Genomic DNA, 23,106 nt, shown 5'->3' with positions numbered 1-23,106 from the left:
CCGGCAGAGGTGCGGGATGGCTCAGGGAATGAGACAGAACAAACTTCATCACCAGTTCTTAAAAAGGGGGAGATTTTCGGGAGCCTGAAGCTGGAAGATCTCAAGTTCAAGGCCAGACTAGGCAATTTGGTGAGGTCCTAAGCAACTCGGGGAGACCCTGTCTGTACATAAAAAAGATTTAAAAGGGCTGGGGACGGGGCTCAGTGGGCAAGCACCCCCAGGTTTTAAACGGGGAGTTTCCCCAAGAGCCATATTTCTGGCTTCTCTGCAGACTTGGGCTGGGTGGTAGCTCAGGCCACCGCCGGGACCCGTGCACGCCCTGCAGCCAGGACTCCTTTGCCACAGTCCCCACCACTCCCAACTGCCTCACTGCCCTCCTGTGTCCTGTAGGGCCTGCAGGCATCGGGCTGGAGTCCTTGTTTAGAGGCTGAGCGGTTTCAGCAGGTCCTATCTGAGCCCTCTGCCTGCCTGACACCACCCGGGGTCCCTTTTCCTAAGAGGAGCATCGCCCTGCATTGGGAGCATCTCCCAGAGTCCCCATCACCGGGGACGGGCCTGCGGCTGGACAGGGCCAGGCAGGAGGACGGCTGGTCCTGGGGCCTTGTTGACTCCAGGAGACGGAGGCCCAGGCTCCAGCTGTGGGGCAGAACACGGGGACTTGTTTTGGTGACAGTGGTGCCCTTCAGGAGGGAAGAGGTGGCCTTTGTTAAGGGCGAGAGACGAGTTCAAGGGGCTCTGACTTACTCTGGCCAGTTCCTCGAGCTGGGCAAGAACTGTCAGTGCCCGGGCAGCCGCGGGGGTCACCATCGCAAAACCCCAGGGACCACTCTAGGTCCTTCCTGGGGCCAGGGCCTGAAGTGGGTCACTGTGGTCACTTGACAAAGGAAGATATGGCAGGCTGACCCCGTTCCCTGGGTGGGAGAGTCCAAGAGCATCCACCCGCGGACAGCCCTGGGCTGTCAGTACGGAGCCTCTGGAGTGTCCTGTCCATGGGGGGAGGCGCAAGCTGACCCCCAGGGCCTAGCCACCACAGGGGATAAGAAAGTGGGCAGCCCAAGGATCAGGCCACTTCCTGAAACCCCAGGGCACAGGCACGGCCGGGACCCCCCGGCTCTGGGCCCCCAAAGTCCTACCTCCAGGCTTAGGCCCAAAAGGGACCCGAGGAGGGAAACGCAGGCTGCGCGTGAACACGGGAGGCGAGGGCGGTGGACAGGCCCCTGTGCCTGCCCACACCTGCCCACCAAGTGCCGCGTCCCTGCTGGGGGCAGGACGTGAGGAAGGGGACCGACGAGTCTCAGGAGCTGCCAGCACAGGAGCCACATGCTTCCCAGGACAGAAACGCGCAGGACAGGCACCAAGGTAGAGCGCCAGGAGTCAGCGTGAGGGGACACGAGGGAGGGAAGGCCTCTCGGCGGAGGCCACTCCCCGACTCTAAAACCAAGGCGGTGGACCGCCCGCAGGCCAACACCCGTTTAATGAAGAATCACATGAGAAGGGAAAGACCGCTGATGGGCACGGCCCTCGGCATGGACCCCAGGGACGCTGGGCGGGAAACAAGCCAGTCCCAGAAAGGCCACGGACTGTGGGAGGCCTTGGGTCTGACTTAGTCCCCCCACTAGGGACTGAACCCAGGGCCTTGCACACGTGCCCCACCACCGAGCACACCCCCAACCCTTCTGATTTTGAGACAGGGTCTTGCTAAATTGTTGAGGCTGGCCTCGAATTTGTGATCTTCCTGCCTCAGCCTCCCGAGCAGCTGGGAGTACAGGTGTGTGCCCGTCCAGCCCAAACTCACAATTTAAAAGTGTAGAATTCAGGGTTGTTGTTTTTCTAGCATATTCACAAGGTTGTACAACCATCACCACCATCTTTTCCCAGCACATTTTCACCACTACAAAAAGAAAACCTGTCCCCATTAGGAGTCACTTCCCACTCTGGCCTCTCTAGTCCCTTGTCATCGCTCACTGCTTTCTGTCTTTATGGATTTGCCTGTTGTGGCCACTTTGTGTAAGTAGAATCACACGTGGCCTCCACGTCTGGATTCTTTCACTTGGTGAGCAGGCGAGGCTCAGCCACGTTACAGCCTGTGTTAACACTCCACTCCTTTTATGGCTGCATAATATTCCACTGTAGTGACAAACCATGTTTCACCATCTGTCCATCAGTCAATGTATAGTTGGGTGGTTTCTATATTTTGGCTATTATGAACAATTCCACTAATTAACATTCATGTACAAGTTTTTTAAATGAATACGGTCATTTAAAATACTTTTTGCCAGATGCAATGGTGCACACCTGTAATCCCAGCGGCTCAGGAGGCTGAGGCAGGAGGATCACAAGTTCCAAGCCTCAGCAACTTAGTGAGGCCCTAAGCAACCCAGAGAGGCCCTTCTTAAATAGAATATTTTAAAGGCAGGGGACGTGGCTCAGTGGTTAAGGGCCCCTGGGTTCAATTCCTGGGTTAAAAACCACAAAACTCTTTATTTGGAAATAAACACAGACTCACAGGACATCTGCGTATTTGAAGGCTCTGGGTGGTGGGCCTGGGGACCTGGGTGGACAGAGATGCCATTTACTGAGCACAGGAACAGTGGCGGGGACAAGACGGGGGGCACGTGCTGAGGAACTAGAACTTAGGTTCTGATCTCGGAGTCTGAGGCCTAATGGCTGCCTGAGGAGCTGCCCGCTGGTGGGGGACGTCCACGTTGGGCACTCAGAGGGGCCAGGCTGGGGCACAGATTTGGAGTCACCCTGAAGCCGTGGGTCAGGTGTGGCCAGGGAGAGGTGAGGCGCAGAGGGAGGGGCCTCCTGGGCCTGGCTGCCCAGGGCTGCAGCACGCCCGGCCCCTCCCCGGCCCCCAGAGTCTGCCGCCGCCTGGGCAGGTCCCTCCCCCTCGGGGCTCCTCACGGTACCCGGGGGACCACTGTAAGGCTCGTGGGGGTTCACCAGGCTGTGGTGGCACATGCGTGTGAGACACGTCCCCGATGGCCCAGGCCTCGCAGGCTTCCAGCTCCAGGGACAGCAGGAAGGACCAGCCCCCCCCCAGTGGGTCCAGAAGGCCAGCAGTCGGCCGGCACAGCTGCCTGTGTCCCAACCTCAGTGAGCCCGACAAATAACCCAAACCTATCGAGGCCACGGACCAGCGTCCCCTCGGCCACCACACGGCAAAGCCCATCGCCTCTGGGGACAGAGGGGCAGGACAGCGAGGGCCAGAACTGGTCCCATCAAGCCCAGCCGTGCGGCTCATGGCCCGGGTGCAGTCTGGGCCGGCTGCAGGCTTCCAGGGCCCGCTGCCTGCTGCCCAGGGGCGTGGGGACGGGGCGTGGGGACCGGCCAGGGCTGCTCCAGGCCCAGCAGCCACCACCCTCCCTGCTGCTGGTCTGGAGGGGCTCGGAGGCCCCCCCCCGTAGCTGTGCCCAGCTACTGCACAGCTGTCCACCTGTGCGCAGGGTCCCCCCGCCCTGCAGGCATCTTGCTGGAGCTGAGCCCAAGCACCTGCCTCTGGCCCTGGGCGGTCCACTGGTGTCCCTCTGGGTTCTGGACACCTCCGCAGAGCAACCTGGGGACAAGCTAACCAGCCCACCCAGCCACCCTCCCCAGCACCCCCTTCGTGACAGTGTGTCCCCCACCATGGCCAGGCTGGAGACACAGGACTGCTCTACCCAGAGGCCGAGGCAGGACAGTCTCCCTGGGGACACCAGGACTTCCCAGCAAGCCCTCAAGCCTGGGCACTTCTCTAGCTGAACCTCGTTCGCTGCTGTCCACCCCTGAAGACCAGACCCCCGTGCTCAGCGTCTCAGATACCGCGGGGACCCTGGCATGACCAGGAGGGCGTCCCCTTTGGCCTTGGCACTCACGAGACGTGAAATGAACTTGCTTTTAAATATTGGCCTAGGGCTGGGGCTGGGGCTCCGGGGCCGGGCCTGCCTAGCCCTCGTAGGCGCTGGGTTCCACCCTCAGCACCACAAAAAACATTAGTAAAGACACTGAGCCACCCACCACGGAAAGTGAGTGATAAAAAAATAATAATTAGGGGAGGGAGACTCACGTTCGTGGAGGGAATTTACACCCGTCCCCTCCCCACCCAGCCCCGGCCCGCGGGGATCTCTGTTTCTCAGGACTCCCCCGGACACGATCACGAAGGACGCTGAGGGACGGCAGAGGGACAGCAGGGGGCGACGTGGCTGCCGTCCAGCCCAGCTCAGCTCAGGGTCCCTCTGCTCTCTGCCCATCTCTCGCGTTTGGACAGGGCTGGCCCCACCTCCCAGGCTCATGCCATCCTGTGCCTGCCTCCGAGGCACTGGGACTGCCAGCGAGGGCCACTGTGTTGGCTCTCGGTCTCGTGTCCAGCGCGGAAGTGACAGGACGGGGACCAGCGCTCAACACCACAGCTCTCCAAGGGACAGGAAGGCGCTGAGCGTCGGATGTGTCAGTGCGCACCCCAGGACAGGGGGCAGGACCTGGGGGGCACCCCAGGACTGGGGGCAGGACCTGGGGGGTGGGGTACCCCAGGACTGGGGGCAGAATCTGGGGGTGTGGGGCACCCCTGGCCTGGGGGGCAGGACCTGGGGGATGGGGTACCCCAGGACTGGGGGCAGGACCTGGGGGGTATGGGGTACCTCAGGACTAGGGGTAGGACCTGGGGGGCAGGCCCTGGGGGTGTGCGCCCCAGGCCCGGGCGGCTCTGCAGGAGGTGGGCCTGGTGGGCTCCCCCACCCTGCGCTGTCTGAATGGGGGCCCCGTCCAGGCCCCTCTCTAAGCGGCAGCTCTTCATCTACCACATCAGGACACTAATGACCCCCGAGGCCCTGAGTTTGGTGACTGTGGACAACGGGAGGCAGATGAAAGGGCTGAACTGTCTCCCAGGAAACCGGGGCAGGGTGGGCAGGGCCAGGAGGCGCCGCAGGCCCAGGGAGGACACCCAGCCCAGTCACGAGGGCAGAGGAAACCCCAAACCCACGGCCAGGCGCCGACCCCGGTGGCGTCCACTTACGGCTAAGTTCCTGTTGACCAGACTGCCCAGCTCCCCTGGGGAGCCGGAGCTCCGGACGGCCACGTCGTGAGGAGACACGTAGAGCTTTGTGTTGCTCACGTCGAAGAACTCGACCTCCGTGAGGCCCACCCGGGACACGCTGCCCCAGGTGGACAGGATCTCCATGGTCACACAGACGGCATCGCCCATGTCCCCTGGCGCCATCCTCCAGTTGTCCTTCAGGAAGAGAAAGAGACCACCAAAGGATCAGACACCGCCGCCCGCGTCCAGTCTGCCCCTCAGGAGGGCCTCGGCAAGGACACTGACCTCAGGGTCTCGGCTCCCCGTCTTTACCACGAGGACAGCACCCCGGGCCAGGGCTGGGCTGGGGGTCAGTGCAGAGCGCTGGCCTCCCACGTGCGAGGCCCCAGGTGGGATTCTCAGCGCCACGTAACAACAGATAAATAAAATAAAGGTATCGTGTCCCTCTACGACTAAAATAATGACGATGGCAGGTCTGCTACCCTGGTTGTAGATTTGCAAGGCATCTGAAATGCAGGGCCAGGGCCAGGGCCAGGCTGTGGCTCAGTGTCCAGCACTTGCCCAGCACGTGTGCGTCCCCAGGCTCCGTGCCCAGCAGTGCCCCCAACTAAAACAGCAAAATAAAGGATAACGACTATGTTCCCCGCGCTTGGTGAGCACTGTGTTTAAAGGTTTGCCAATAAATGTTCTGAAACCATCCCTGTCGGCCGGGCACAGTGGACCAGGCCTGTAATTCCAGTGACTCGGGAGGCTGAGGCAGGAGGACTGCAGGTCGAGGCCAGCCTCAGCCAATAAGCAAAACCCAGTCTCCTGATCAAGAGCAGGAAGGACTGGGAATGGAGGTCAGTGGTGGGGTCCGCGCTCCTGGTTGAGTCCTCAGCACCAACAAAACACAAAGGCCCGCTCGTCTGCCCCAGGCGCGTCTCCCCGTCCCTAGGCAGGCACGCCGGATCTCAGAAGGACACCCTACTTGGAGAAAGGGAGGTAATTAAACCAAAATGGGGCCATGAGGGTGGGCCCCAGTCCAGCATGACTGCTGTCCTCATAAGGGGAGGAATCTGGCCCGGTCACATTGCAGGTGACCGTGAGGACAGTGAGAAGGGGCCAGCTGCACCCACCGAGCGAAGCCCTGTCCACTCCTTGACCTTGGACCTGTGGTCTCCAGAAATGCGAGAAAATCAGCTACTGTCGAAGCCACCGCGTCTGTGCCTTGCCCTGGTGACCTGGGCAGGCGGCTCAGTGAGCAGCCCCGACGCTGCCTCAGACCAGCCCCTCGAGGCCCAGGTGGACAGGAGAGCGGGGACCCACAGGAGGCTGAGCAGGACACCACGGCCCGGGGCCCCCCTTCCCTCACACTCTGTCCCCCGGGGACTCCGAGGCCGCTTTCCCGGGCAGGCTGAGGGCCGCCATCTGCGTGAGCGCCACCCACAGCGGGCAGCCGGGGGGCTCTCCTGGCCCTCGGGCCGACTGCAGCGCTGGTCGCCTCGGATCAGTCACTCGTAAAGTGGCGCTTTCCCTGCGCACGCGGGCCCTCTGTTAATTGGCACCGTGTCTTTCGCGGCCCCGCGAGCAGGATGCAGCCAGGGACCAGCGGCTGCCCCCCACTTGTGTTTTTAATTAATAGCCAGCGAGACGTGCTAGGGCTCCCGGCGTGGGCTTGGCCGCCGAGCGCCACGCGGCAGGAATGGGAAAGCAGATGGAGACGGGAGGAGAGGTCGGCTTGGCGGTCAGCCACATCGCTCCTCAGCCCCCTTCTCCCCTGCCTGGGTCCGAGGCTCGGGCTTGCAGGGTGGCCCAGCTGAGGGCTGGCTGACTGGGGGACTGGCAGGGCATGAGCCTGGAGCCATCCAGGGCCCTGTGAGCGGTCTGGGAGGTGCTGGTGGCGGAGAGCAGGGCCAGATGGAAGGACGGCTGCCCGCAGAGGGGCTGCTGGACCTGCCGCCCGGAGCCGTCTAAAGGTGCCAACTCCTGAGCTGAGCTTCTAAACGAAGCTGCCGGAGGGTCTGTTAATTAAGGAGGCCTCACCACCCGTCAGTCTGGCACCTGGGCCTTCTGTTGTCTGATGCAGGATCCCTCCTGGGGGAGCCGCGGGGACAGCAGCCGGGAAGCGCTGGCCCCTGCCGTCCACTGCCCTCTCGCGGAGACCACCTGATTTTCCTGTGGAAAAGTCACCTCTCTCTTGGCTCAGCCATGAAGGACACGAGGACTGACCCTTTCTGATCCCTACGGGCCCAGAGAATCAGTGTGTGCTGTCCTCTGGGCCACCCAGGAGGGAGCGGCTCAGGGGGGCACATGGCCAGTGTCATGCCACCTGCCAGGCTCAGCTCTGTGGAGGGCGCGCTCCTGACAGTGGGTCGGAGAGGGTGGGGTTGCTGTCCCAGCTATCCATGGACCTCGGGGACAGCAGAGCTGGGACTGGCACCGTGGGGGTGGAGCTCAGAGGTGCACAGGACGTGTGGGGACGAGGGGACACATACAGGGGCCCTGCAGGTCCAGCCCCACCAGCCCTGCCCTTGCACCTTCCATCTCAAGCTAAGCCCAGGGGCAGACGGACGTGGTGGGACACACACCTTCTGCACAAAAGAGAAAGAATCCTGCGCTATCTGCCACCCTGTGGTTCACTGTCCTGCTGTGGACGTGGCCAGGCTCCAGCCTGGGCTCACATGGAACTTGGTGAGGATGACTGTCACCTGCTGCGGTGGACTTAACCGCTTCATATGTCCACCTGAGGCTCCTGACCACAGCTTGTCCTGGGGCCTGGCATCATGTGGATACGCCACACTCTCCTGGTGAGCCCCATCCTCAGGAGACACAGGTTATTTCTGTGCATTTCCCCAGACCCTAACCCTAACCCTCACCCTAACCCTAAACCCTAACCCAAAACCCTCACCCTCACACTAATCCTTACCCTCACCCTAACCCTAAACCCTAACCCTCACCCTAATCCCTAACCCTAAACCCTAACCCTCACCCTCACTCTCACCCTCACCCTAACCCTCACTCTAACCCCTAACCCTAACCCCTAAACTCTCACCCTAACCCTAACCCTAACCCTAACTCTAAACCCTAACCCTAATCCTCACCCTAACCCTCACCCTAACCCTAACCCCAACTCCTAACCCCCACCCTCACCCTCACCCAAACCCCTAACCCTAACCCTCACCCTAACCCCTAACCCTCACCCTATGACGGTTCTCTGCAGACAGCTCTGCGCCAGGGTTGCTCTTTCTTTTTTTTGGGGGGAGGAGGGTACCAGGGATTGAACTCAAGGGCACTCGACCACTGAGCCCAGGCCCCAGCCCTATTTTGTATTTTATTTAGAGATGGGGTCTCACTGACTGGCTTAGTGCCTTGCTGTTGCTGAGGCTGGCCTTGAAATCGCAATCCTCCTGCCTCAGCCTCCTGAGCTGCTAGGATGACAGGCGAGGGCCCCCACATCCAGCCAGGCTTTCTGTTGGGTGGTCTTCTCAAGGGGAGGAGGTGGGCCTGCTGGGCTTTCCAAGGCTCTCCCTGCGCCTGGCCACTCTGCTTTTTGGGAGAGTGCCATCTGTGCACACAGCCATCAGCAAGGCACGGCAGGCGGGGCTCAGTGTCACCTTGGGGGCCCTGGAGATCACCTGTCATCAACAATAATTGGCCAGTGCAGCTACCAGATGGGGTGTTGGGGTGGCTCTAGTTTGCACGTCTTGATTACTGGCAGCGTGGGGCATTTTCCTAGGGCTCACGGGCTCTCTATATTTCCTCTTGCACGGACAGACTTCCTTCCAGAAACTTCCGGCCCACACCTTGCTTTCTCTGCTTCCACTGCCCAGTCATGCGTAGGACTGTGCTGGGGAGGAGGGGACAGGGGACTCGGGCGGAGATGCCCAGTGGCCACCAGCAGAGGAATCCCACCGCCTAGGAATGAGTGGTCTCCGGACTCCCCCCGGCCTTCAGGGAGGCAGTGATAGTCTCTGCCCGGCTCTCACCTCTGGGTCCTGTGCTCGCTCCTTGCTTGAAACAACAATCCCGCTGAGATGGGCGGAGTCACTCTCGATGGCCTGCAGGACTTCCAGAAGCTTCTGCTGTTGTCTGAAATGGGATTTGTTTTGGTGCAGGCAGGGACAGAGACACACAGAGCACATCCCTGTCTCTTCCTTTCTAACAGCTCTATATCAGCGAGGACATCAGAGCCCAGCTGGAGACACCGTACGGAGCAGAGCTGTGCAGCCAGCTAGCCTCCTGGGCTGGCCTCCTGGGCTGGCCTCCTGAGCTGGCCTCCTGAGCTGGCCTCCTGGGCTGGCCTCCTGAGCTGGCCTCCTGGGCTGGCCTCCTGAGCTGGCCTCCTGAGCAGGCCTTCTGAGCTGGCCTCCTGAGCCGACAGGGAACTCACTAAGACTCAAGAGCAGGGTTCAGCTGAACTCAGGTCTGGTCAAACTCAGCCGGTGGCCTGTTTTGTGTGACCCACTAGCTAAGGAAGGTTTCATGCTTTCAAAGTGTCATTAAAGCAAACCACACAACGCCAAAACAGCGGCCAGGTCACAGGCCTTCCCGTCTGGCCCTTTACAGAGACCGCTCTGCTCCCCTCATCTCGGAGGACAAAGGTGATCCAGCAGAGGGGGCCGGTCACTCCCCACTGAGCTGTTGAAGGCCAAGCACCCCCAAGTCTGGGCAGCAAGGAGGGTCTTGTGGCGGAGAAAGACACCCAGGTGCGTGGCCGCCACAGTGGACCACCAGTGCCCCAGCCTCGCGGCCAGGCCTCTGCGCGGGCAGACAGCTCTTACCTATGGCCGCCACAGAGCACAGCCAGGTTTCCACCTGGGTCTGAGGAAGCTCGCAGGAAGGGACGGCTCCGCCCTGAGCCTCTTCCGTTTTGACAAGTTATAAACAGGAGCCCCCTGGGCGTGCGCAGACCTGGGGCCACACAGCTTTGCTAATAAATTCCTCCTTCGAAAAGAGGAAGCGCCCCCTCCCCTTTCTGCACCGATGCAGTCTCAGCTCGGGGCTGCTTGGTGACCGGCATGCAGGCGGGATTTAGGCACCCTCTGCCCCTCAGCCTGGCTTTTGCACAGTCTGCAACATACACAACCCTACAAGACAGACCTGGGTGAGTGCCTGTGTGCCAAGGCTGTGCCAGGCCCCAGGGGGTGCATCTTTCTGAAGATTAAGGGAAGCCTTTGTTTTGATAACGAAACATGACAATTTCTGAACCTGATGCTACAAGATAAGGGGCAAATGCTCTACCTGGATGAACTTGAACAGAGAAAAGGAGTTTCCAGGTCCGTGGCAACCTTGAGAAGGCTGTTTACACAGCTGGGGACCAGGGGAGCAGGCTGAGAGTCACTTGCCTGAAAGAAGTCAGGCCAGTTTGGGGCTTTGGGCTGGATGGGTGCAGAAGGAGGGTACAGTCTAGAGTGTCACTTTCAAATGGCCTGGCATGACAGGGAGTGGCAAGGAGAAGCAGGGCGGTAAGTCCTGGGGCCGCCCCCCTCTGTACCTGCTTCCCCAGAGGCCGATTCTGTCAATGGCTTGGTCCACGGCTCTGGCTCCCACTGCCGTCCCCGGGGGCTCAGGACTGCTGGTCACCAGGGCCTTGGGAGGCGGCTGAGGAGGGAAACAGTCAATTAACAGACGTCCACGCAACACTCCTGGCCAAGACCACGGGCCACTGTCAAAGTCACATGCCCCTCAGGCCATCGTCCTGCCCTGGAGACAGGAAAGAGCTTGCAAGAGTGACAGTGGCCAGGGCTGGCCGACCCAGAGCCACCCCCACGAGCCCCGTGTTCCGATCTGGGGGTTCCTGGGGCAACTACTTCAGTGAGCTACTGGAAACTTTCTCACATCAAAAGTTTTCTATTTCACTGTGCACCGTGGCGCACGCCTGTCATCCCAGCAGCTCGGGAGGCTGAGGCAGGAGGATCATACTTCAAATCCAGCCTCAGCCATGGTGAGGCCCTAAGCAACTCAGTGAGACCCTGTCTCTAAGTAAAAGACAAAATAGGGCTGGGGGTGTGGCTCAGTGGCTGAGTGCCCCTGAGTTCAACCCCCTCAAAAAACCCAAAAACCTTTCTATCTCAGTGGAACTCCAGCTGTGTCCAGGGCAAAGCAGGCGGAGTCCAGTGGGAACCCTGGATCCGCCCTTCCAGGCCCAGACCCCCAACTGTGGAGCGGGCAGGGTGCAGAGGCCCTGCTGGCCATGGGAGGGAAGGCCCTGCAGAGCCACGGGCACCCGGAGCTTTGGCTCGGCTCACCCACTGACCTCAGCGGCCTCCTCCTTGGCGGGCAGCAGACTGCTCCACGGTTTTGCTGGTGGCCCCTCGGCATCCTGGGAAGACGTCATCACACGACGTGAGGTCAGAACAAAGTCGTCACCAGACACTCTTCACTCACAGAAGGGGGCAGAGGGGCAGAGACCCCAAACCCCCAGACACAGTGTGGGTGGAGCACAGCCCCAGGAAGGGACAACAGTGTCCCCTGATGGCCCCGAGGGAGTCTGGGCAGCAGTAGTGGTGAGTGAAGCCAGGCAGACCTGGGCCACCATCTGAGCAGGCCACCTTGCTCTGTCAGGGGCCAGTGGCCACCAGGGCTAAGTGACTAGCCCTGCCTGTTTCAGGGTGACTGTGGGCACCAAGTGGGACAAGGCTCTTGGTGGAAGAGACAGAAACGGGCTTTGAGCAGGGACATGCGCATTGAGGACCCCCAGGGCCCTCCTGTTAGCAGCTCAAGGCCAGGGAGGCTCGTGAACAAGAGGAGCGGCGAGGACCCCGGGAGCCTGTGGGGCTCAGGCTCGGGGAACCGACGTCTGCAGAGAGCCAGAGCTTGGGGGCCGCCCTTCTTTCACGGACTCCGCTGTTTGCAACCCTGGTCCCGGGTAGCCCAGGGCTTGCAAGGAAATCAGCCACAACGAAGGCAGATGGCACCCAGGGCTTCCAGAAATGGGCAAAAAAGCTACAAGACGTTGGTAAACTGGGGCCTGGCAGGGCGGGGAGGACTGTCCCAGGTCAGGGAGGCCGCGGGGCCTCTCTCCCCACAGGCTCTTCCAGCTGCTGCTCAGACCCCGCCCGGCCCCGCCCCCTCGGCAGGCACCTGTGGGCCGGTGGGCGGGGCCTTCCCGGTGGGCGGGGCCTTCCCGGTGGGCGGGGCCTTCCCGCCGCGCAGCGCCCTCTGCAGGGCGGCGTTCTCCACCTGGATGGCGCGCAGCACCTCGGAGGCGGCCTCCTCGGGGTCCGCGGAGGTGCACACGGGTTTGCGGGTTGCTGACAGCGGTCGCTCTCGCCTGCTGCTGGGTCCTGGGGAAAGAAAACAGGAAGGCGCTGCTTTGGATCGTGTTCTCGGAGCGCAGCTCGGGATCTATTAGACCCGACTCAGGAAGATTCTCTAAATGACTGGCTGCTCCTCTCCCAAAATGTCAAGGTCGCCAGAGACAAAGCCAGCCGGAGAGCCCTCCTCAGCAAAGGGGACCAGGAGGCAGACAGGCACGTGGTGCAGTCGTGGCCCTGGGTGGGAACAAGATTGCTGTAAAGAATGTTCTCGCCCCAGGTGGAGGCACCTGAATCCAGCCGGCGGGTGGCGCGGGTAACAGTGTCTTGAGAATGTTAAACACTGAATTTCCTAAGCCGACTGTGGCAATGGGACACGTTCCGGGAGAGACAGACTGCAGTGTTGGGGGTGAGCGGGAACGATGGCTACACTTAAACTCAGATGATTAGAAAAAAAATTATAAACAAGTAAATTTGAAAAAATGTACACATACATTAGAAAATCTGAGCACGTGCCAGCCCAGTGCAGGATAGGGCAGTGTTTGCATATAACTCCCTGACCTTCCCGTGTACTCCAAATCATCTCTAGATGACTGACAAGACCTAGTAGAGTGCACATGCTGTTTGGCATCGCAAAATGAAAAAATGTTCACCACCATGAATCCTCAAGGAAATGCAAATCTAAAGCCCAAGGAAGCCGGGTGTGATGGCGCATGCCTGTCATCCCAGCAGCTCAGGAGGCTGAGGCAGGAGGATCGCAAGTTGAAAGCCAGCCTCAACAACGTAGTGAGGCCCTAAGCAACTCAGGGAGACCCCGTCTCTAGCTAAAGTACAAACAAGGGCTGGGGATGAGGTCCAGGGGTTGAGGGCCCTGGGTTCAATCCCCAGCACCATAAAAGCATAAACAAAAACAGAACACCCCCAATGAGCTGTCCCCTCACCCGTCAGAACGACCACAAATGACCAAAACAAGAATGAAGGGCAGCACGGATTTGGGGAGGGCAGCTTGTACAGATGGTGGGTGGGAACGTAAATGACCCCAGCCGTCAGACAACAGCAGAGTGTCCCTTAGACCACTCACAGCACAGCTGGCCTCGACCAGCATCCCCCGTCTGGATCCCCCCAAAACCTGTGGCAGCCTCATGGCAGAGACGCCTGCAGCCACAGCAGCCATGTCCCGAGCCAACGCGGGTCACCAAACACGTGGGTGTCCACTGAGGGATGCACGGATTTAAAAAAAAATGTGTTTACACAACAGACTGTGGTTCAGCCATCAGAAAGGACACATCCTGACGTTTGTGGCTACATGGATGGGACAGAGGGCATCGTGCCAAGTGACATAAGCCAGGCGCATACAGAAAGGCCACCCGTCTTCACTCGTTTGTGGAAACTAAAAAGACTGGTCACACAGAAGTAGAGGGTAGACTACAGGGGACTGGGGGGGGCAGAGAGAGGTGGGGAAATGGGGACCCGAATACTGTTGGGCGGGTGAGCACCGTGTGCTCGAGGACAGCGGCGCTCCAGCTGACGACAGCCTGTCACACACAAGCCACACGGCTGGGAGCTTAGGGTCTTAGCACAGACAGGAGGCATGGTGTGAAGCCGCAGGCGTGCGCTGAGTGCAGACCGCAGTGCTCACCACAGGCCTGCGCGTGACCGAGTGGCCACCTGCACCGCGTAAGTCCATGTCGATCATAAAAGCTGAGTGGCACTGGCCGAGGCACTGATGGCATCTGTGTCCCAGGCAGGAGGCACACAGGCCATGTCCAGGGCTGGCTCCAGACGGCAGGACACGGGCTTCACGGGGACAGGGCTCTTGTGGACAGCTGAGCGACTGTCCCAGCACCCAGGAGTGGGCGTGAGGACGAATCGCCCAGGGACCTGAGGCAGGAGCCACAGGTGCAGGACATGTGCCACCTCCCAGCTGTGGCCGGTCACACCCAGCTCCGAGCTCCCCCCACTGCCCAGTGCCTTTCAATTTTCCAAGAAAAGCTAGAATTTGAAATCTGTGCAGGGTCATCATCGCGAGGGGAGTCTGGGGGGTGGTCGGTGGTGAGGGCCACACGGGGACCTTGTCCCTCAGTGGGGAAAGGATCAGGTCCCTGAAAGAGCTGGGAGGACAGGATGAGGTGGGAGAGAAGCTGAGGCCATTGCCTTGACCCTTCTCTGGGGCGAGAGGCGCAAAGCCCTGAAGCCTAAACTCATCTTGGCCCAGGGCAGGCAAGACAGAGACAGGATTTAACATCCCAGGCCCTCCACTGCACCCCCCATGCGCTTCCTGGATGGGGGAGACACTGCGCTGGGTGTGGGTGACAGAGGTGGCAGCAAGCACATGACTTCACAGAGACAGGGTCAAGGGCTAGAGATGATGGGCGAGGATGCATCCATCATCCGAGATGCCTGGTCAGGGAGGAGGACAGCCAAGTGGAGACCCAGAGGCAGCCAGCCCTGTGAGTGCACACGTGGGGAGGCTGCTCCACCCCTAGAGCAGAGCAGGTGCCAAGGCCCTGAGGCCAGTAGAGCTCGGCATGTGGGGGGGGGAAGCCAGGGCAAGGAAGGCTGGCAACCAGAGTGGGGCTCAGTTTGTGGCTTGGTTCTCGGGCGGCCTTGAAGTCCATCAGCCCCCCAGGCAAAGCACGTCATGAGGTCACACCTGTCTTCTTACTGTCATATCCCTGGCATCTGGCAATAGAGCTTTTGCCAAATGCAAGGATGGGAAATGACTTCAGTTCCAGGGATTGTAAACCTGAGCACCTGTGACCACAGCAGAAGCAGGCTCTCCCCTTCAGGCCTGCAGCCAAGCAGAGCGGGCAGGCCCGGCCCCAGCAGGTCTGCAGAGGTTGCCGTCAGAAGGGACGGAGCTCGCGCACCCGGCTGAGCGAAGCCAGCACCCCCACGTGGGTGGCGCAGACGCCGGCGCTGGTGGGAAGCTCGCAGCACCAGGACCAGCAGGGTCTGAAAGGCAGAGCTCCTTTCCCATTTCCTGCAAGAACGCTGATAAAATCGGCCCCCAAATAGCCACGTGGCCCCCAGCACTGGCCAAGGCGCGAGCCCTGGGGCCGAGAGCCACAGTGCGCCCCAGGTGGGTGGAGGCCCACTGTGGGGACCCGGCAGGGGTGCTGTCCTTCGCTACCGAGACCTGCGCCCAGCTCTGCCTGGAAAGCATGCTCTGGGGACATCTTCTCCCCGGGGACCCGTTTCACCTGCACAAGCCCCTGTGCCCCAGGCGTCTTTTATGTGGGGGACACTCCTCCCCAGTGACGGGGTCATTGGTGCTGCCCGTGCCCTCTGAGTCCTATGATGCTAAGAAAACACTAAAAATTAAACATTAAATCATCCTTCCTCCTAGTGAAGGTCAGCTCTGCAGCCCGTCCCTGTGCTCCCCCCTGCTGGCTGCCCAGAAGCCTCGGCGCGCGGGGCCCAGTTCCCAGATCCCATTCTGCCCGGCGGCTGGCGCTTCCCGCACGCCCCCTCCCATGGCGCCAGGGTGACCGCCTTTTAACTCTTTTTGACGGTCTCATCGCTCACTGGTGAGGCTGGCCTGAGCGCCCGCGGCGGGGCTTCATTCTCACCATAGATCTCGAGGATGGAGGGTTGACTCACCCAGTGAACGTGAGCCCAGCAGAGCCAAACTGCACGTTTAATTTATCCCAAGCTGCTCCTTTCTGGCCAGAGCTCCCCTTCCCATAACCACCTTCCCCGCTTCCCTGGCGCCTGCCCCCTTCTGTCTTGCAGAGAACCAGAAGCCCCGTCACCTCGGGAGATTTACCAGGGGCAAGACACGCGATGCCACAGGCAGCCTGCGGCTCCCCAGCCAGTGACCTGCTCCCTGGCCAGCCGTGACTCCAAAGCTCAAGTTCAGAGTCGCTACAAAGTCATGTTTTACCACATGCAAGGGACCCTGGGGGTCACTGGAAACCCACTGAAATAGCAAATGTTAAACCTGAGAACAAGGCTCAACTGCAGTGACCACAAACCAACGGCCCGCGCCAGAAACCGCCTCCGGATATTGCGCGACTTTTATTTGATTGACGGATGGATCGATTGATTGGTTCTGGGATCCAGGGGCTCTACCCCTGAGCTCCCTCCCCAGCCCTTTTTATTTTGAGACGGGGTCTTGCTGAGTTGCCCAGGCTGGTATTGAGGGGCTCCTCCTGCCTCAGCCTCCTGGGTCGCTGGGTACAGGTGCGCCACCCTGGCTGCCTTTTACTGCTTTTGTAAGAAACTGGAAATAGATGCTGAGCCTTTTTTTGTTTAAAGAAGCAAATCCACCTGGAAATCGGGATCCCCAGCATCTCTTGGAGAGCGGCGTGCCTGGCCCGCCTGGCCTGGCATCCCCATGTGGCAACCGTGGCCAGGGTGCAGTGGCGTGCCCAGTTACACAGGCGCCCGTGTCCAGCTTCCCCACCGCGCCCTCCTCGGTTGCCCACGGCTGCTCGGCCAGGAAACCACCCTGCTCTGCGTGGCAGGAGGTCCAGGAAGACGCCGGTCGGCCTGTGACGTCGCACTCACCTCTAGAACCCACAGGGAGGGTGGGGAAGGGAAGGTGCACCCAGGGGCTATGATGACGCCCCAAGACCCCAAGACTCAGCGCCGGTGGGCGCCCCACTTCTCAAGGTGGAACAGACCCTGGGAACAGATGGCCCCAGCTCCTCCCAGCCACGTCGCCACGTGATTTCGTGCATTTCCTGTCAAGGCAGGCAGTCTCCTGCCCTAGCTGGACTTGGCGTGCTGATTCTCCTTGGTGGCCACACATTAGCCACCAGGACCAAGCAGAGAACAAAGGCGCCCACACCCTGGGGCCTGTCCTCCGCTGCTGCCCGGGGACCGTCCCTGCTGAGGTCCTCAGGCCACACCAGCTGCCAGGCCCCGGGTGAGGGGAGGCCACGGGTCCACCCAGCCCAGCCACCCGCCCGCGCTGCAGAACCCGCCTGCAGACACTTGCGCGGTCATAAAGGGCTGCGGCTTGAAGCCAGGGCCCTCGGGTGACGGTGAGTGACTGCCTGGCCTTTCTGTCGCCTCTGAATCTTGTTCCGGGCTCTCCATGGCAGGCCTGTCCTGTCCCTGGCTACTCTTCATCCATCTGTCTGTTTGTCTATTCTGTGGTGCTGGGGATGGAACCCAGGGTCTCCCACACGCTGGACAGACTGTACCCCGGCCCGTGCTGGTCCTTCTTGAGCCCGGGATGACTCGTGATTTTCAGGGAAGATAACCAAGGCCCCCGGACTAAGTGGCTCCCGTTCCTCCTGGACGTGACAGTCCTTTGGCTCCCCAGCCTGGCTCTGAGATTGAGGACTCCACGACCTTGAACAGTGACCTTCCCTGAAGTATCGATGGCACAGCTGCTCGAGGAGCCAGACACCAGGAGCGGCCAGTATCCAACCTGACTTCTATCCGACGGACCAGGGATTTCTCTGCCATGGTGGCTGGGAAGCTCAGGTCCCCACTATGACTACTTCATAGCAAAGCCCCTTGGGGACGATGTGGGGGGGAAACGGGGACCCTGTGCCTCTGTCTTCCTGGCCCAGGGGCCTCCGCACGCCCGGGTCTCCTGTGGGGAAGCGCTCCGGGCCCACTTGGCTTGGTCTCTGGGTGGGTCTGATCTGACCTGCCCTCTGGCCAGGCCTGGGTCAGGACAGACCCACATCCCTGTTCTGGTTTGGAGGTGAGGGGTCCCCCAAAGCTCACGTGTGAGACACTGGAGAAGGTTCAGAGGAGAAAGAACTGGGCTCCGAGAGTCTCGGCCAGTTAGTGGACTGGTCCCCGATGGGGTTAACTGAGTGGTAGCTGAAGTGGCGGGTGAGGCGGGAGGAGGCGGGCCTTGGGGACGTGGCTGGGGGCACATATTTGTATCTGGCGAGTGGAGTCTCTCTCTGCTGCCTGATCACCATGTGAGCTGCTCCCTCTGCCACACTCCTCCTCCATGATGTCCCCTGCCTCCCTCGAGCCCCGAGGAACGGAGCTGCTCTCTATGGACTGAGACCCTGGAAACTGTGACCCTTAAACGCGCTCTTCCTCCTCTCCAGTTGTGCTGGTCGGTCCTTTAGTCACAGCGGGGAAGAGCTGGCTAACAGTCTCGCTGACGACGGGGGCTGGAAATGGCTCAGGAGACAGCGGCTCTGGGCCCACGCTGGGCCGTGGGGAGAGTCTCTTCCCCGCCAGGGCTGTAGAGGGACAGGGAAGCCCGGGCCTCTGGGCCACAGTGAAATATCGGCTGACCATGACCCCAGATGTGGTTCCCGAACATCAGGGTCAATAAGAACTGGCTAGGAGTTAAAGTGCTAGTCGTTGCCCCAGCCCCACTGAGTCAGAAACTGGGACTCTGGCCCAAGGACCCACAAGTGACTCCGATGCGGTTCAGGCCTGAGAACCTCTGGACTAGAGGAGAACAGGTCAGTGATGAAGGAACAGTCCTGGCCATATTTTCTGAGAACCTGGATCCCACCGTGCCTGAGGCCATATCTATAGTCCTGGCCTTTTTAGGTCTGTGGGCAATGCATCTTTCTTGTAACTTAGGCCAGTTTGTTGCTTGCTGTTAGTGAACATTGACTAACATGAGACTCTGGATCTGATATAACCGTCTTCCTGCGGCAGCTTTTCCAACTGAACGCCAACTACAACTTGCCTGCTCCCTCTGATCCACTCACACCAAGGGGCTACTTCATTATTACAGCTGGCAGCTTGTTGGGGAACAGTGGTCCAGACACATCGCCTCCCTGGGACCCTGAAACCTCGACAGTCAACTTTCTACATTAAACACTAATGTTCCTCCAGAAGCCACCGGGTCTCTGGAAGGAGATCATATTTGTTTCCTGGAAGGTCGATGGCTGGGGATGGGACAATATGGGACAAGAGGCCCTTTCATTACAATGACACAGTCACACCGAACGAGGGGAAGGCCACCGTGGACTTACAGCACAACACAAGACCAATCGTGTGGGGCTGGCCAGAGAAAAGGGGCAGGGGAGAAACGACTCTTTGAAGAGGATGGGCCACAGGTTATTCTTCTGGAATGGGAGGCACCTAATTCAAATGAATCCTTCTACTCCTAGAAAACGTGGGCTGGCAGGTTGTGGTGGTGCTCACCTGCAATCCCAGCGACTCGGGAGGCTGAGGCAGGAGGATCGCAAGTTTGAGGCCAGCCTCAGCAACTTAGCAAGACCCTAAACAGCTTAGTGAAACCTTGACTCAAAATAAAAGGTAAAAAGGGCTGGGGACGTGGATCAGTGGTAAAGCACCCCTGGGTTCAAACCCCAGTACAAAAAACCCCCACAAAAACAAACAAACAAAAAAAACCCCCAAAACCTGGACCAAATAACATATAAATATGTTGGGAAAAGAAGAGATCCGATGACACGGAGTGAAGAGGGCTGTGAAGAGTGACAGGGTCAAAAGCTGAGGGACCAGAGAGCTGAGCCGAGCCCAGGCCTCCCCCTCCAGGTGCTGACGATCCTGAGCAGAAGAGCCAGGAGGCCGGGGAGCCCGGCTGGACGTGCGACAGACGGGGCTGCAGCCTGAGAGCGGGGTGACCAGCAAGTAGCCGGCAGTGACTGGTGTAGAAAGGTCAGCAGTGTGGGCGAATCCAGTCACCATCGACTGCATGAACTAATGACAATCACGAGGTCTCGTGGGTTGAAACCTAGGTGGCATTAGAATGCACGAGGACACCATCTACAGTGGAGGGAGGTGGAGCTGAGCCAGGCCTCGTGGGGGGTGGGGGAGGGGAGCGGCGAACTCGCTGATCAGAACAGACTCAGCAAGTCAGGAACACGCTGTCATGACCAGAAAGATAATGAAAGGCTTGTAACTCACAAGCTAATGACGGGAGAAGAGGAATAACACAAGGCAATTGGCTCAAAGGAAGGTGAGAAAGGAGAAAAAGACAAATGTATAACAAGTGGAACAAATAAACAGTAGACAATAAGACAGGAGATTTAAACTCAATACCTCAGCAATTACATTAAACGTAAATGGACTAAACGCTCCCATTAAAACACACAGACTGTTAGAGGATAAAAGTAAAAACCAATTACAGGCTGTTTACACGAGACAAACCTTAACATAAAGATGCAGAACGTCGGAAAGTGAAAGGGTGGAAAAAAGACAGACTACGTAAACAGTAACCGAAAGAAAGCTGCAATATGTCTGTATCAGACGAAGCTAACTTTAAGGCAAAAAGAATTCCTAGAGTAATAAGAGAGAACATATAATCAGAAAATGTTCAATTTACTAGGAAGATAGAAAAAAGTCTAGCTTTCACACACCAGAAAAAACAGCTGGCTGGGCATGGTAGTGTACACCTGCAATCTCAGTGACTGGGGAGGCTGAGGCAGGAGGACCACAGATTTGAGGCCAGCCTCAGCAACTCAGTGAGACCCTGCTCATAATAAAAAATAAAGAGAACTAGGGACGCAGCTTACTGGTAAAGCTCTCTTGGTTTCCATCCCCAATACTCCTCCAAAAGACTTTTCCAAATAAGACAGCCCCACCCAGGTCAAAGCAGGGCAGATTACGTTTGCCTGCGGGAGGGTGAGTCTGTTTGGGATTCTCTGCAGATGCCTCTGTTCCTTGTGCCTCTGGTGGTGTGACCATCCCAGGACGCTCAGCAGGACGCCAGGGTTTGAAAACACATCTTCCCCACAACCCAGATCCTGGCCAAGGCCAAATGCTCCGTCCGGCTCGGCCAGGGAGCCGTGAACCTTCCCACCCCGGGAGAGAGGCTGGCTCCAGGGCCTCTGTGCAGAGTGGGCTGCCCTTGACCACCAGTCTGAGGGACCCCAGGATGGCTCTGGCCTCTGCCCATGTGGCTGCCCTTGGAACCTGCTCTCTGCAACCCCGTTTCCAGTGAGGGAGGTGACAATGCAGGGACCTCAGCGTTCCTCTTGGTGACCCAGCTCTCCAGACCTGGCCAAGTGTATCTAAGAGACAAATGCTGGGCCCCAGCGGTGCTCGCGAGGGGGGTCCACCACCTCCCACGGCGGCCTCTTGAACGACAGATGGGACAAGCCACTCTCCCACCAAAGGCCAGCAGGAGCCGGTGACCGCTTCCTCCCAGGTGCACCCTGTGACGCGCGTTCCTGTCCGAGTGCAGGCGTCTCTGCAGTGGGGCAGGAAGGTCATGGTCACCACCGTGACCACCTGGACAGTCACCATTCACCCGGCCTCTCTGCTCTTCCCACTCTGGTTTCCCGTCACCCTGATCTCACCACCTGTTTTTACTTATCTGACACTTTTCAGTGCGCACTGCAGGCACACGACAGCGGGCGCATTGTGACGTGTTCAGAAAAGCAAATAACGAAGCTCTCTCTATTCGGACACTCAGCGCTGTCCACGCCCCCCCCCCTTTCTGGACTCTGCTGGTCGACCTGTTACTCATTCATTCATTCTGGGGGTTGGATGGAGGTGGGACTGACCCACTGGGCCCCACCCCCAGCCTCTTTTATTTTTCTTTTTGAGACAGGGTCTCACAGAGTCGCTTAGGTCTCCCTAAATTGCTGAGGCTGGCCTTGAACTCACGATCCTCCTGCCTCAGCCTCCCAAGTGCGGGGATCACAGGCGTGTGCCACCGCGCCCAGCTGTTTATCTATTTATTTTAACAGGTGCATCGTAGGCACATGTAGAACTGGAACACGTCGTCCTCACATATTTTTAAAGTTTCGCACTTATGCTAACTGTGACTTGTCAGACCATCTGAGAGCTTTCCAGAGAGAGGACTAATCCTGATTAGCTGAGCTCTGCTTCTCCCGGGGCTGCGTGAGGGCCGTGTTACAGGGTGGGCCGAGTCTCCTAAGCAGATGTTAGACCCTCACCCTCTTTCCTGGGAATGTGGCCTTGTTGGAAATAGGGTCTTTGCAGATGATCAAGGTAAGATGAGGTCATCAGGGCCATGTGCGGTGGCACATACCTGTGATCCCAGTGACTCGGGAGGCTGAGGCGGGAGGACCGCAAGTTCAAAGCCAGCCTCAGCAATTTAGCAGGACCCTGTCTCAAAGTAAAAATAGAAGGGCTGGGGACGTGGCTCAAGGGGCGTGCACTCCTGGGTCCTCACTGGACACGGCCGGTGTCGTCATGACTGGGATGTCTGGACACGGACACTGGTGCACCCTGGGAGGAGACACGGCGACAGGGCTGTGATGCCACAAGCTGAGGACTGCAGGAGCTCAGGGAGGGATCTGGGACGGGCCTCCCCCGGGACCTTCTGTGGACGGCCCTCGACACTGGAACTTGTCTGGTACTTAAGTCACACAGCCCTGGCAACCAACCCAGGGTGCAAGGAGACCTTAGCTGACATGTGGCTTGTCTTTTAAAAAATACTCATGGTGACATGCATGTACTAATGAGCACTAGGAAAAAAGGTGACAAGTGACTCAAACCTGGATTCTGGGCATTTTGTTGCTTAGAACTAGACTAAGGTGGTATGATGTATTCAAAATCTAGTTTAGCTGGCGCACGAATAATTAGGAGCAGAGATTCTGCAGCTTAGGTTCTCAAACACTGACCGGTCTTGAGCCGTGGGCTGTGTGACCTTGGACAGACTCCTTTACCTCTATGTGCCTGTTTCCTCTGTACCAGGATTTTGATAATGAAGTACCTACTGCGTGGGTTATTTGGATGATCAAATGTACGATGACATCATTGGTCCTGGACATAGCCTGGGAGTTAGGTGGGTGCTTTGTCAGCGCTGGCTCTTAATTTTGCTCTCTGGATATGGAAGATCCATGATCCTGGCACATGCCTGAGAGGAAGTCCTGTCAGCTCAGTGGGGAGTGCCACACTGCCTGGCCACGGTGGCATAGGGGCACGGTGGCACGCCACCCTGGGTTCCATTGCTTTAATGACTGGCTTTGGAGGAAC

At 59.1% G+C, this 23,106-nt stretch overlaps 1 protein-coding gene across 4 annotated transcripts in view; it reads right to left on the bottom strand.

The window, feature by feature from the left end:
• Positions 1–23,106, bottom strand: part of Katnip (katanin interacting protein) — a 141,700-nt gene that overhangs the window by 41,541 nt on the left and 77,053 nt on the right. For all 4 annotated transcript variants that reach the window (XM_071605631.1, XM_027948690.3, XM_027948688.3 and 1 more), the window contains 5 exons: positions 12,080–12,282; positions 11,253–11,318; positions 10,491–10,597; positions 8,983–9,085; positions 4,994–5,209 (listed from right to left, as the gene is read on the bottom strand). In XM_071605631.1, coding sequence (XP_071461732.1) covers positions 4,994–5,209; positions 8,983–9,085; positions 10,491–10,597; positions 11,253–11,318; positions 12,080–12,282 — 695 coding nt within the window. The remainder of the gene's footprint in view (positions 1–4,993; positions 5,210–8,982; positions 9,086–10,490; positions 10,598–11,252; positions 11,319–12,079; positions 12,283–23,106) is intronic.

This window comes from Marmota flaviventris, chromosome 19 (assembly GCF_047511675.1).
Source record: "Marmota flaviventris isolate mMarFla1 chromosome 19, mMarFla1.hap1, whole genome shotgun sequence".
Taxonomy (NCBI): Eukaryota; Metazoa; Chordata; class Mammalia; order Rodentia; family Sciuridae; genus Marmota; species Marmota flaviventris.
Note: the sequence above shows the minus strand (reverse complement) of the source record. Positions and strands in the feature narration are given on the sequence as shown.